This window comes from Olea europaea, chromosome 11, assembly GCF_002742605.1.
Source record: "Olea europaea var. sylvestris chromosome 11, O_europaea_v1, whole genome shotgun sequence".
Taxonomy (NCBI): Eukaryota; Viridiplantae; Streptophyta; class Magnoliopsida; order Lamiales; family Oleaceae; genus Olea; species Olea europaea.
This window is the reverse complement of record NC_036247.1, coordinates 18,042,756-18,054,898: the sequence shown is the minus strand read 5'-3', so window position 1 is coordinate 18,054,898 and position 12,143 is coordinate 18,042,756. Positions and strand designations below refer to the sequence as shown.

Sequence of the window (12,143 nt, the reverse complement as noted above, 5' to 3'; positions counted from 1 at the left end):
TTAAATAGTAAAATTAAATATTAGATATTAAGAACATATTAGAGTATTTAAAAATTTTTACTCTCTAAATTATAAAATATTTCACATCACAATTTACTTTTTTGTATCATTAAACCGTGGACTTGTAATAATTAGTAATTCTTGACTTAATAATGACAGGCACTTCGCTTGTAAGTAAAAATATCTCTTTTATCGTCCTTGGGATATAGTTTAGTGGTGTGAAGAATAGAAGTGAGGTTATCTCACTCTTTGTTGACAGTCGTAGTGTGGGGGTTCGATTCCTGAAATGTGAAATTAGACTCCTTGTAGGCGAGTGTACATGCAGCTTTTGTTCCCTGACCTACTGGGACACATCTCGCAATTTACCTTCCTCACAAAGTTCTGAGGACGGGACGATAGGAATCCTCAAGATTGGGGATCAACCTTCAAAAATATCTCTTTTATCGACATTCTGCAGCTTTATTCATACTCAGTAGCGTGTGTGGCCTACAACCTGCTACCTGTTCTAGTCAACTACAAGTCGTGGCTCAATTTTTACGCTTTATTTTTCATTTCCAATTCAATTTGAATTTCTATAAATCACTGGAGAGAGAAGGACGCGGGCCTCAGAAGGATAATTATCACAAAAATTTATACCTTTCAATATTATTATTTAAAATATCATTACCTTTCATTTTTAATATTTTTACCCATATTTTCACATTTTCTTATAGAAGAGGTCATTTTTCATCTAATTTCTCAATAAAATAAATGTAAATAACAAATATGCCCTCGTATATAAATAAAACAAAAAAGAAAAGAAAAATTAAAAAAAAAATTATAATTATACCCTGAAACTTTAAAAAAAAATTACAAATATATCCAAATAAATTATTAAAAGAGTAATTAGTATAAAACGTCCTTGCTTTTTAATATTATTGTATAAAATTGACACTCCTAATTATAGCCTATCAAAATTGGGTTGACTTCCATTTTCACGTATACGCGTTGCCTTTTAAAATGGTGATATTTGGTATGTTATATAGCCTTCGTTCAAGCTCCATTTTTCATTCAAAATATATTTTTCAACAGTGATTTGATCACATTTCAACCACATATTTTTTAATAAAATAATATTACACGCAAACTCAAAATTTTTCCTTATTTTTTAACCACACATTTTCCATCATAACACTATTTCACAATGCATTTATAAAAAAAATTTGGCTCAAACAATAGTAAAATTAACAATATTAGTAATATTGTTTACTCATGTCTATATGCCACATACTGAAAGTATAAAATTTAGAATAATAGTACTTGTACACAATGGAGTTATATAATGTTTTATATTCAAACGAGGTATCAAAAAGAGAGTGGAAAATTATTTTTTTTGTTGGTCGTGTTACATGTACATAATACCTTACATAATGGTTTACATGTACATGATGTGATGAAATATGATTAGATTTACATAATGGTTTACATAAACATAATGTGGTGAAATATAATTGTATCAAAATCTTTTCAACCAAATAAAAAAAATATTTCACACTATCTTTTTGACTCATCATGTGCATATATATTATTATATAACTCTATTATATACAAGTAACATTATTCCTTTTATATTTGTTTGAGTAAATTCTGACTCAATTATATCTCATCACATATGCGTACATAAATAATTATGTAAATCATTAAATACATGCAGCACAATCGTAAAATTTAACTAGAAAGACAAGACCTGATCACTAGGAACTTTGAGTGCTCTTTGGAAGTGATTAAATGACAATCACTTTTCATCTATAGATTTCGTAGAATCTATAACATCTATCTACTTATTATGTATACACATTATGTGTAAGTAAATCATTATGTAAACAATTATATACATGTAGCACAACCGTAAAAATTAACTAGAAAGACAAAACATGCTCACTGGAAACCTCAAGTGCATGCTTTGGAAGTGATTAAATGACAATCACTTTTTATCTATAGATTTTGTAGAATCTACAACATCTATCCATTTGTTATTCATAGATTCCTTACGATCTTGATAAATGAAAAATATTGCTATATCAAGTGAATATAATATATTTAAAAAAATAATAATAAATGATCATTTTGGATATTTTATGTGAAAATTTTGTGTAGCCCCTGTTTGGTTTTGTTAAAAATTAGGGTTTAGTAAATTTTAATAAAAATGATGAAATCTATATAATCATATATTCAATTAAGCGAGCATTCTGAAAAACCAAAATTGTACGTGAACTCAAAATGAATTAAAAGCACTCATTTGGGAAAAATCTTGTAAGTGACCTGAACGCTGCGAACAAACTTACTCGAGTGAAAAATGAACGGATTAAGCTCGTAAATAAAGCATGAACCGATGACGGAATCAATTAGAGATCAATCAATCAATAGATACCACATGTAATGAACTAAAAAGACCCATTTATCCCCAAAACTTGAAGAATAAATTCATAAATAAGCGTGCTCGTGACAAGGAAGATATATTGATTGATCAATTAAAAGAATGTTGTTCATAAAAAGTAGCTGGAAAATAAATAAAGAAATTAAAGTATTCTTTTTGCTCAAATTTATATTCACCATGGACCTATGATTATAGAAAAAGAAAGAAAATATCATATTAAAAAATATCAAAATTATATATATGGTTTGTTATAATAGGTATGTGGCATTTTGCTAGTAAATGCTCCAACAAAAATAAAAACATAGAAACTTTAAATAAATCTATGTTGACTGAAGAAATACAGTGCAATACTATAAAATTATCTGATAATGAATCTTGTAATTAGTATATAGAATTTATACAAATGATTAATTAGATAATATAGAAATAATAAGTAGTTATGAAGATAGTAGTAGTAATCGTAGTCGCATAGAAGAATTATATTTTTCAATTCTTGTTATAAAAATGAGAAATATGGATCACGAATATGTCCACGAATGTATTAGAGGACAAGGATCAATGATGGATAAATAAAAAATATGTAAAATATATTCAAGACATAAAAATAGAAATTAATGTAAAAATTGTTTAGGAATTCAATAAAATAATTATTTAGGAACTAAAGAAGAAATTCATAATAAACCTAAATACGATACTGAAATTATAGAAAGATTGGAAATTAAAATGATTAATACAAGAGATACAACAGATAAAAATATATAAAATATGAGGAGAAATAAAATATAGAATTATAAATTTAGACATAAAAGGAAAACAACCTATAGATAATTACACAAAAAATAATCATTTAGAAACAGAAAATCAAGAAGAAATAATATATTTAATATCTAGAATAAAGCAAACTAAAAGTATTAGAATACTCGTGGGAGTACAAATAAATAAAATGATCAAATTAAATTTAATGATTTTAATAGATATAGGAGGTATATTTAACATAATTAGAGAAGATTTAATTCCAAAAGACTGTAAACAGAAATCAGAATATGAAATACGAGAAAGTCAAAAGGATGGTAATAAAATGGAATTCAAATAAAGACCTTTTGATGATTGTAATATTAAATTTCAAGACGATATAGCTTAACAACTATATTAGTTAGTCAACTAATTAAAATTGAATTTGTTATAGGAATGAAATTCTTATTAAGTAAAAATGGAAGTCTAACTATTACTCATGATGCAATAATTTTTGGTAAAGATATTTCCATTATACAGAAATTAGATACAACAGATTTGTAAGTTAAGCTTGGGGGACTCTTCCCTTTACAATATTCAAAATCAGAACCAGAAAATTCAGATAATTTTGGTGAAAGTTTAGAAAGCTTAGAATGTTTAAGGCATTTATCTCTACAATACCTAGGACAAATAATTAATAATTTTCAATAGAACATCTTCTAAATTAGCATAACAAATTCAAATAATATGAGAAGATCCTATAAGATATTGAGATAGAAATAAGGTACAAGCAAAATTAGAAATAATAAAGGATGACATAAAGATTAGAATAGCGGAAATCCAACATACAAATCAAGACATGAAAGATTTTAAAATAGAAATTAAAAAATTATTAGATTTAAAAGGCAATAAGACCTTTTATCAGTTAATATAAATCAATAGCTTTTATGTATAGGAATCATAGAGAAATTAAAAGTAATTGATGTAATAGTTAAACTATATTGTCTTTTTTAAAATTTAATCTTAAAGTCATCAAATAGTTTTTCTTTGAATTCGATTTTACTATCATGAATTTGACTTCCTCGTACTTCATATCCTATAGTCTTAGAACTAAATCATTTGTAATTATGTTAAATGTACATCCCGTATCTATTAAAGCTATTAAATTTAATTTGATCATTTTATTTAGGGTAGTTATATTATCACCACAATAAATTTTCAATAAACCACATTTTTATTTATTTATTAAAATAACTGATTGTAAAATGGCATAAATATCCTATCTATCATTCATCGATATATTTATTCATCACAAAAGATATATAACTCATATTTAAACATACAAATACGAAGATTTGTACAACAAATCCATATATTATTCATTGATATGTAATTCTATGGATTGATTCCATATTCCACCATTTTCAACATTTATTTCAAGATCATGTCTTGAGCCAAACTTCAAATAAGGAGCAATCTCTTGTATTTTGTTTTTCCTTAAGGTGTGAAATCTTGGGCAGTTGTTATCAATGGTTCATTCACTCTTGCAAGAAGAGTTGAGGGTGCAATACAAGGAGAGGAGTAAAATAAGGTAGTAGCCATTCAGAAGATTTTAGTGAGAGTCCATTGGAAGAAGAAAAAGTGATCTGCACTACAAATTAGAGTTCATTTCCCAGAAACGTCTACCAAAACTTGAACGGGATAATCATGAATGTTTAAAGAAATTAATAAGCCACGGTGCATTAGAACTTGACCGTGTTAAGAAATAAGCAAGGATTCGTGTAATTTAATGGATAATTGAGCCAGTGGGGAGGGGAGTTGGTGAGGAAGAATGCGAGGAGAAAGATGAGGAATATGAGAAATAATTTTGGGTAGAGATTATACCGCAATATTATTTTTTTCATTTTAATTTTTATTGAGTCAGGACTATAATTGTAAATTTGTTGTATGTATTTATTGAAAATACGTTTAAATTGTAGTGTGAATATAATGTGGAGTATCAAGTAAACTTTGTGGTGACAATATAATTACCCTTTTATTTATTTGTACTTCTATGGGTATCTAATTCTTTCAATTGACTTTATTCTAGATATTTGACATTTATTTTTAGTTTTCGAACGTATCAAACATGCTCTTGAGTGAACATACAACCAAAACCTCTGTTAACACCACTTTCTGCTACATGGGCGTGTTACCTCTTAAATTCGTTGAACAACGAACTATACAGATATGGAAGTGCTCCTCTCTTCAAACCAATATCCCAATAGAAAATAAAACAAATCTCACAAGCATATGGTACTACAAGAATAATAACTTTTAGTAAGTATTTGCTAGTACAAAATTGATTTTTCAAAGTGCCGCTATTCCTCGGCAGATGCAGCTTCAGGGCTGCCCTCCTCACTAGATTCTTTGACTTCTGCTTCTTCTGATGGCTCGGCAGTTTTGGATTTTGCAGGCCCTGGGCCGGATGAAACCTTCACCATTGATGGCCTTAAGAGTCTCTCACCAAGTTTGAAACCCTTCCGGTACTCTTCAAGGATAATACCATCTTCAAATTCTGTTGAATCTTCGCGCATTATTGCTTCGTGGAGCTTTGTCAAGAGCATAATAAAGTTAAATGTCAGAAACATTGGTAACTAAGAAGGATATTTATGTCTTATGGAATGCTGTTTTGGGAGGATTACATAGAACTATATAGAGTATTAAAGAAGAAGAAGAAATTAAAATCTTGGTGAGTATAATGTCTCTGTACCAAACATGCACTTAGTAACTAAGGATACATATAGGCCAACAGGCCAGAAATGATGCAGCCAATAAAAAACTCTCAAGGACAAATCAATCGAATACTCCCCCAACACCAATTTAAACAAACAAAAATCGAAGGCATATAAATTTTATAAAAATAGAAATAAAAATCTCATGCAAGGTTTAAGATGTCGTGCGATGTCTGCCTAGTACACTCACCGAGTTGGCTCCAATCAATCGATAAATTAATTTGAGTTAAAATCTTATCCAGGTCTTGATAATACCAGAACAAACTTTATACAGCTTTTCAAAAGGTCCATATATTACTCTACTGAATTTTGAGCCAACTCGGAAGCTTACCTGCAATGGGCCAATGACCAAATATGAGAGTGATACTAACCAATGCAGCTAACAAAATATGGCAATTAGAGAAACTAGATTCTTGTATGAAGAAAGGAATTTATGGGCTAATATTTATGGCTGCGGTCAAAAGGAAGATGATTGTTGGAATGTTGGAATTTATGGACATCAGAGGCAGTTATTCCACATATTCATGCTAATTGACAATTTTGCACATGTAAAGATACTTACCATGGGATCAAACGGTTTCCCCACAGTCTCCACTGGGACAACACCAAGGGATCCAAGAATCTCCACAAACTGTTTGTATATGCTTTGGTAACTATTATGGATCTTCTCCTCTCCCTCTTTTTCCACCTTGATCTGGGATTTGGCTCTCTCAAAATTATCCAAAACAGACAACAGAGTTTCCACCACTTCACCCTGTGCATTTGTTACCAAGTTAAGGCGTTCTCTCTCCGTTCTCTTTCGAAAATTGTCAAAATCAGCACTGATTCTAAGAATCCTAGCCTTTTCATATGACAATTCTTCTGATAAAGTAGCCACTTTTCTCCCAAGATCAATTTTCTCATCTTCAATTGATTTAAGGAATAGCTCTATCTCGGCGACTTTCACCTCATCGTTATTTGCCAAAGCCTCTTTGTACAAATTTAGTGACACTTTAACAGCTGACGCAGATTCCTCTGCAACTGCACTGTCACTCTCACTGGCAGCATCAACACCACCACCACCATCTGAACTGCCCTGTACATCAAATAGAAGTAGCAAATCATTTAAGGAAATAACAATCTCAGTACAAGCCTCACTCGCAATAATTAACTAGATACCTGAAAAAAAAAAAAAAACAGGAGTTAGAAAAAAACGCGACGTCTAGTTTGTTCGGTACATATCTCCTTTGTACCTAAGCATATATTATAATCTCTCAGTAAAATATAAGTTCTTATGAATTAGAAGTTCAGGAGGTCAGAACGCACATCCAATATAAAGTTAGCAATAATCACATGATGAATGAACTGAATTAATTTAGCAAGCTTTTCAAGTTGACAAGTGATCATTTTTTTCATTATGCCATTGAAATATATTGTATACAGTAAAAGACAAACTGAGCTTTCTTCACCAAGAATGCATGCTTGATATCCCTGGACCCTGGCTACTTCAACTATTTTACATTTGCATATTACAACAACTTGTGAAATCTAAAAGTTATCGTTTAACTCTGCTCAGTATAATATGTATAATCTGCATTAGCCAAGAGTGATTTGAATAGTACAATCCTCCTCCTAAAGTAAGAAGAAAAGCACTTCAAAATAAAAAACACACAATCTCAACACAACTCTGAGTTCTTAAATATCATTCCCATCCATAAGACTTCAAAAAGAACATCATTAATGAGCAGACAAAATAATTAGGTAGCCCCTGCCATAAATTTTGGTATACAAGTAAAGAGAAGACCATAAACATGTTAGCAATATTAATTGATCCAAGTTTGAAAATAAGGTACGAGTTAAAAGGATTAGACTGATGTTAATAAGAAAGCCTATTAATGTTTGTATTATCAATGGTCTCGAAGAACCATAATTGTTTTTAATGCTCGAAAAATTCATGGAATTTTGTTTCTCAGATTAATATTTTAGAAAAAAGAAACAATATGGATATGCAACAAACAATCCTTCACAAGTGTGAATTCTAGCATGTTAGCAATCAGTTCACAATGTGCTTCAAGAACTAATATTTTTGTTTTAGTTATGAAAAGGCTTATAGAGATAAGGTTCCTTGGTGTGTTGTATTTGCAAATGACACAGTTTTAGTGAGGCAACCAGACATAAATTCGATCTTGGAAGGAGCTGAGACGAACTTTGAATTTAAGAATTTACATTGAACAGAACAATACGAAAAAAATGATGTCCTTTTAGTTATGAATCAATTGGATTATCTTTTTATCCAGCACAATTCTAGGAAATTACTAAACGGGTAATCCAAAACAACTCAATCCATTTCATAAATATGACAAGCAGTGTCTTCCAACATTACAAATAAAGTAAACCAACAGAGAATTCCTACTTATCCTAACAAAGGCAGTGAATATACTTGTGTGTTACGAATCCCCATTTTTTAACTATCTTGCAACAAATCAACTATAACAACTTTCATCAATTCCATTCAAACAAGATATTTCTAATCTAAACAATTTTTATTTCAAGAATGTGTCTTTTAATCAATACAAAGAACAACGAAACAACTTATCAAAACTACAACAATAGCCCCATCCAACTCCAGTTAACTAACATGGCCAGTATCAGCAGTGAAATGGAAAAAGTTTTTACAGGAAAAATGTCCAGAAAATACAACAATTCAGCAGTATTATAAACGAAATCCAATTGCAATTAAAAATAAAATAATGAACAGAAAATAAAATAGAACCTCAATATCAGGTTCAGCTTCCTGAGCGGGGTCTTTCTCTAGGGTTTCAGTTTGCGTTTCAACAGCTTCTCCATCTGAAGCGAAGTTTAAGAACTTCTTAAGCGAGCGGTGTGGGGATTTTATACTAGTAATGCTAGAGTGAAAATTACGGCATCGTTTAACAGAGCATTTCTGTCCAATAGAAATAAACGATACGCGAGTAAAATTACGGGACGTTAGGGTCGAATTGCTGCCGTTGGTTGTGCCGAAAGTAGGTGGCGCTTTTAGCACAGTGGTGGCCATTGGAGGGAGAGGATAAAGGGTAGGAATTGGCTGTGGATTTGAGGGTTCTTGGAAGTCGTAGGCCCTACTCTTTCAACACTTTTTTGCGTTATATTTGAATAGCCCAAGAGTTTGAGGAAATATTTTAGAGGTTTTATAGCCAGTTTGTCTCCCATTTTTTGAAATAAAAATAGATGAAATATTATTTTTTTGAAAAATGAACGGTTGTAAAGGAAAAAAATTCAATTTATGTGTAATATTATTTTATAAAAGATTGTATAATTGAGAATAGATAAAAAAAAAAAAAAAAAAAAAAAAAAAAAAATAAAAAAAAAAAAAAAAAAAAAAAAAAAAAAAAAGAATGAAATTTAATGGGGCTAAATGGGGGCTTAAATTGAAAATTGTAGCATAGGTCAGTAAAAATTAGTTCCGACCTTCAAATTTTATCAGCGTTGTCTTCCACTATTGAATCTAACGTCAAAAGACAAATTGGCAATCCAATCCACAATGCATTATTTGCTCTTTTAGGAGTTTAGTTTGAACGATGCAACCTCTTAGATTTGGGAGTTTTAACCATAATCAACTTCTCAAATCGAAACTGTGGGTTCTGGTCCAATTTCAAATAAAAAATAAGTAAGTAAAGTATGAATCGAGCATCGACTAAATTCGAGTCGATTTTTGGTTCTCAGACTAGAACTGTGGATATTCGAATGAAACTTAATTTTTTTACTACAATTTATAAGTTGGTAAAAAAAATACAAAACCTAAAAACCCTAATTTGGGCAGTAATTTGTTTAAAATTCTAGTCTCTAACCTTAAGAAATAAAGATGGACTTCTTCTTTTTTGCATCTTGCCTCACATGATATTGTTGTATTTTAGAGATTAGTACATGTTAATCTTTACAATTTAAGCTTTCTATGAATCAAAAAGTTTAAACTAAATTATCGTGTAAGTTGAAGAATTGAAGCGTTCATACTTTTCAATTCAAGCTTTCTCTACTTTATTGTATTGTTTACAAATTTGAGTGATTTTTTTAACTTCTTTTATAACACGTGACAATTGATCTTAGTATATTCATAACTTGTGTTGTGGTGTACATTTTTTATTATCTCGAATTCGTGATTCTCTTTTAAAAATATAATATTAGTTTTTTTATTTAAATAAAAAAGTTCAATATGCTAATTGTAATTTCTTGGTACTATATATATATATATATTTTTTTTTTTTTTTTTTTCCAATCGCACATTTTTCAATAAAATAATATTACATGCAAATTAAATTTTTTTAACAATACATTCTCAATCAATCTACTATTCTAAAATGCATTCTTAACAAAAAAAAATGGGGTTCAAACCTTTGTACTTCCTTAAGTGCTTACGCAACAATTGTAACATTGCGTTCTTCACTAACTTCCATAATTTCGAAAAACCTTTGTACTTCATTCAACCAGTCAAGTATCCTCCAGGGCATAATCCAGTGATACAAAGGATAAGAGTGAGATAATTTCAGTCTTGTTGGCAGTCACAGTGTGGGTTTGATTCCTAAGATATGGAATTAGACTTTTTGTGGGTACCAGTGTATGGGTAAGCTTTTGTTCCTCGACCTATTGAGGCATATTTCGCGATTTACCTCCATCATGATACTCTAGGGATGGGACGATGGGGCTCTCAAGGTTGGGGTTCAACCTTTAAGTAAGGTCTTCACATCTAGAATCCCATTGAAAATAATTTTCTCTTCCTTGATTTTATAAACATGAAATAATGAATTAGGGCTGGATTTACAGGGTCAGCAAGATGAACTAGGGACGATGGGTTATTGTGTCTAGGATTATAGCCTCTAATATGTCCTTTAGTTCATTACTTATTTCTTGCAAGTTAGTTTCAATCGCCTCAAATGCTTTAACTATCTAGCTCTAATACCTTTTGACATAGAAGGAAAATATGAATGATATTATAAGGGTATTGTTTGTAATACACGAATGAGTCTTGTTCGACTTTTGCTTGAACAGACATAAGATATACTGGAATCCACCAGAAAAAGAAAACTGAAATATTATTAATAAAAAAAAAAGGTTGTATGGTCTTCAAAGTCTTAAAACATATTTAAAGAGTCAAAACAAAACCCTAATTCAGCAGAAAAATTCAAAGAGAACTAGAAAATTACAAAAATGACAAAAATATCTTTATATTGATTGGAAATTGAGGAATGCTATAACAAACCCCCGAAATGGATTTGACCTTGAAAGTTTGACGATGTTGGCAGAACCTCGATAAAGTTGTATAGAATTAAAAATTGATTTCGGATTGTACTCGCTCGCATAAATGTAACGCTTGAACTGAAATTCACACACGTTTTCTTAGAGACTTCTTATTTCTCCTTTTTTTCAACTGGTTTATGATATTTTCTTTTAACTGTTCTGTATCCTTTACCATCTCAGGACCCATTTTTCCTCCCTTTGAACGAATCTCTAATTAAATTAAGCTAAACTAGGTAAGTTAAAAGTCATACAAGAAAAAACATACAAGTCCCTATTTGGTTTGTATTAAAATCCAACACATTCCATCAACTATTATCATAATTTACTAAAAATTTGATTTGATCTTTATCAAATAGGGGCTAAGAAAAAAGTCCAATGAAATTTATAACGTAGCCAAACAAAGCCTATAACAGGATGTTCATAATGATACAAGAGTATACATGGAAGTTCATATACACGATCAAGGAAATAATGAGTCAGCATATAACAAATTTCAGCCACGGATGATTTCTACATTGCATAATTTCCTTCAGTTATATTTTCATGTGATTCATTCCCATTAGTTTTACGAGCCTCGACTTCATTCCCATTATTGTTTCTGCTCGGTACTATCTGTCACATTTTGACATACTTCTCCATAAATTTATATTCTCCGTCTCGTAGAATTTCCAACTGTGAAGCACTCAGACCTTCTATGTTCCGGTAAGGTCTTCAGAGTCAAACGTCATGAGAGCCAATGCTCGGCTTGCATCTCGACCAGTAAAATGGGCGTATTGCCCACCAGGACCATATAACATCCTGACATAAAATTAAAAATATCATGTAGGAACTGTCCCTCGGGGCATATCTCAGTCGTGCAAAGGACGGGAGTGAGGTAGTCTTAACCTTGCTGATCGCAGCTGTGTGAGGTTTCGATTCCTGAGATATAGAATTAGACTCTTTGTGGGCAC

General features: G+C 30.6%; 1 protein-coding gene across 2 annotated transcripts; it reads right to left on the bottom strand.

Moving 5' to 3' along the window:
* Window positions 1-5,320: 5,320 nt before the first annotated feature.
* LOC111403651 (protein GrpE-like) lies at window positions 5,321-9,056 on the bottom strand. Of its 2 annotated transcripts, XM_023032235.1 has the most exons (4): window positions 8,675-9,056; window positions 6,485-6,997; window positions 6,113-6,253; window positions 5,321-5,739 (listed from the first exon to the last, which is right to left on the bottom strand). In XM_023032235.1, exons 1-3 carry the CDS (start codon window positions 8,954-8,956, stop codon window positions 6,149-6,151), a joined length of 900 nt encoding a protein of 299 aa, XP_022888003.1. In that variant the 5' UTR covers window positions 8,957-9,056; the 3' UTR covers window positions 5,321-5,739; window positions 6,113-6,148. The 2 variants fall into 2 exon arrangements, with proteins under 2 accessions (XP_022888003.1, XP_022888002.1); XM_023032234.1 differs by lacking the exon at window positions 6,113-6,253 and having other exon boundaries at window positions 5,369-5,739.
* Window positions 9,057-12,143: the final 3,087 nt, after the last annotated feature.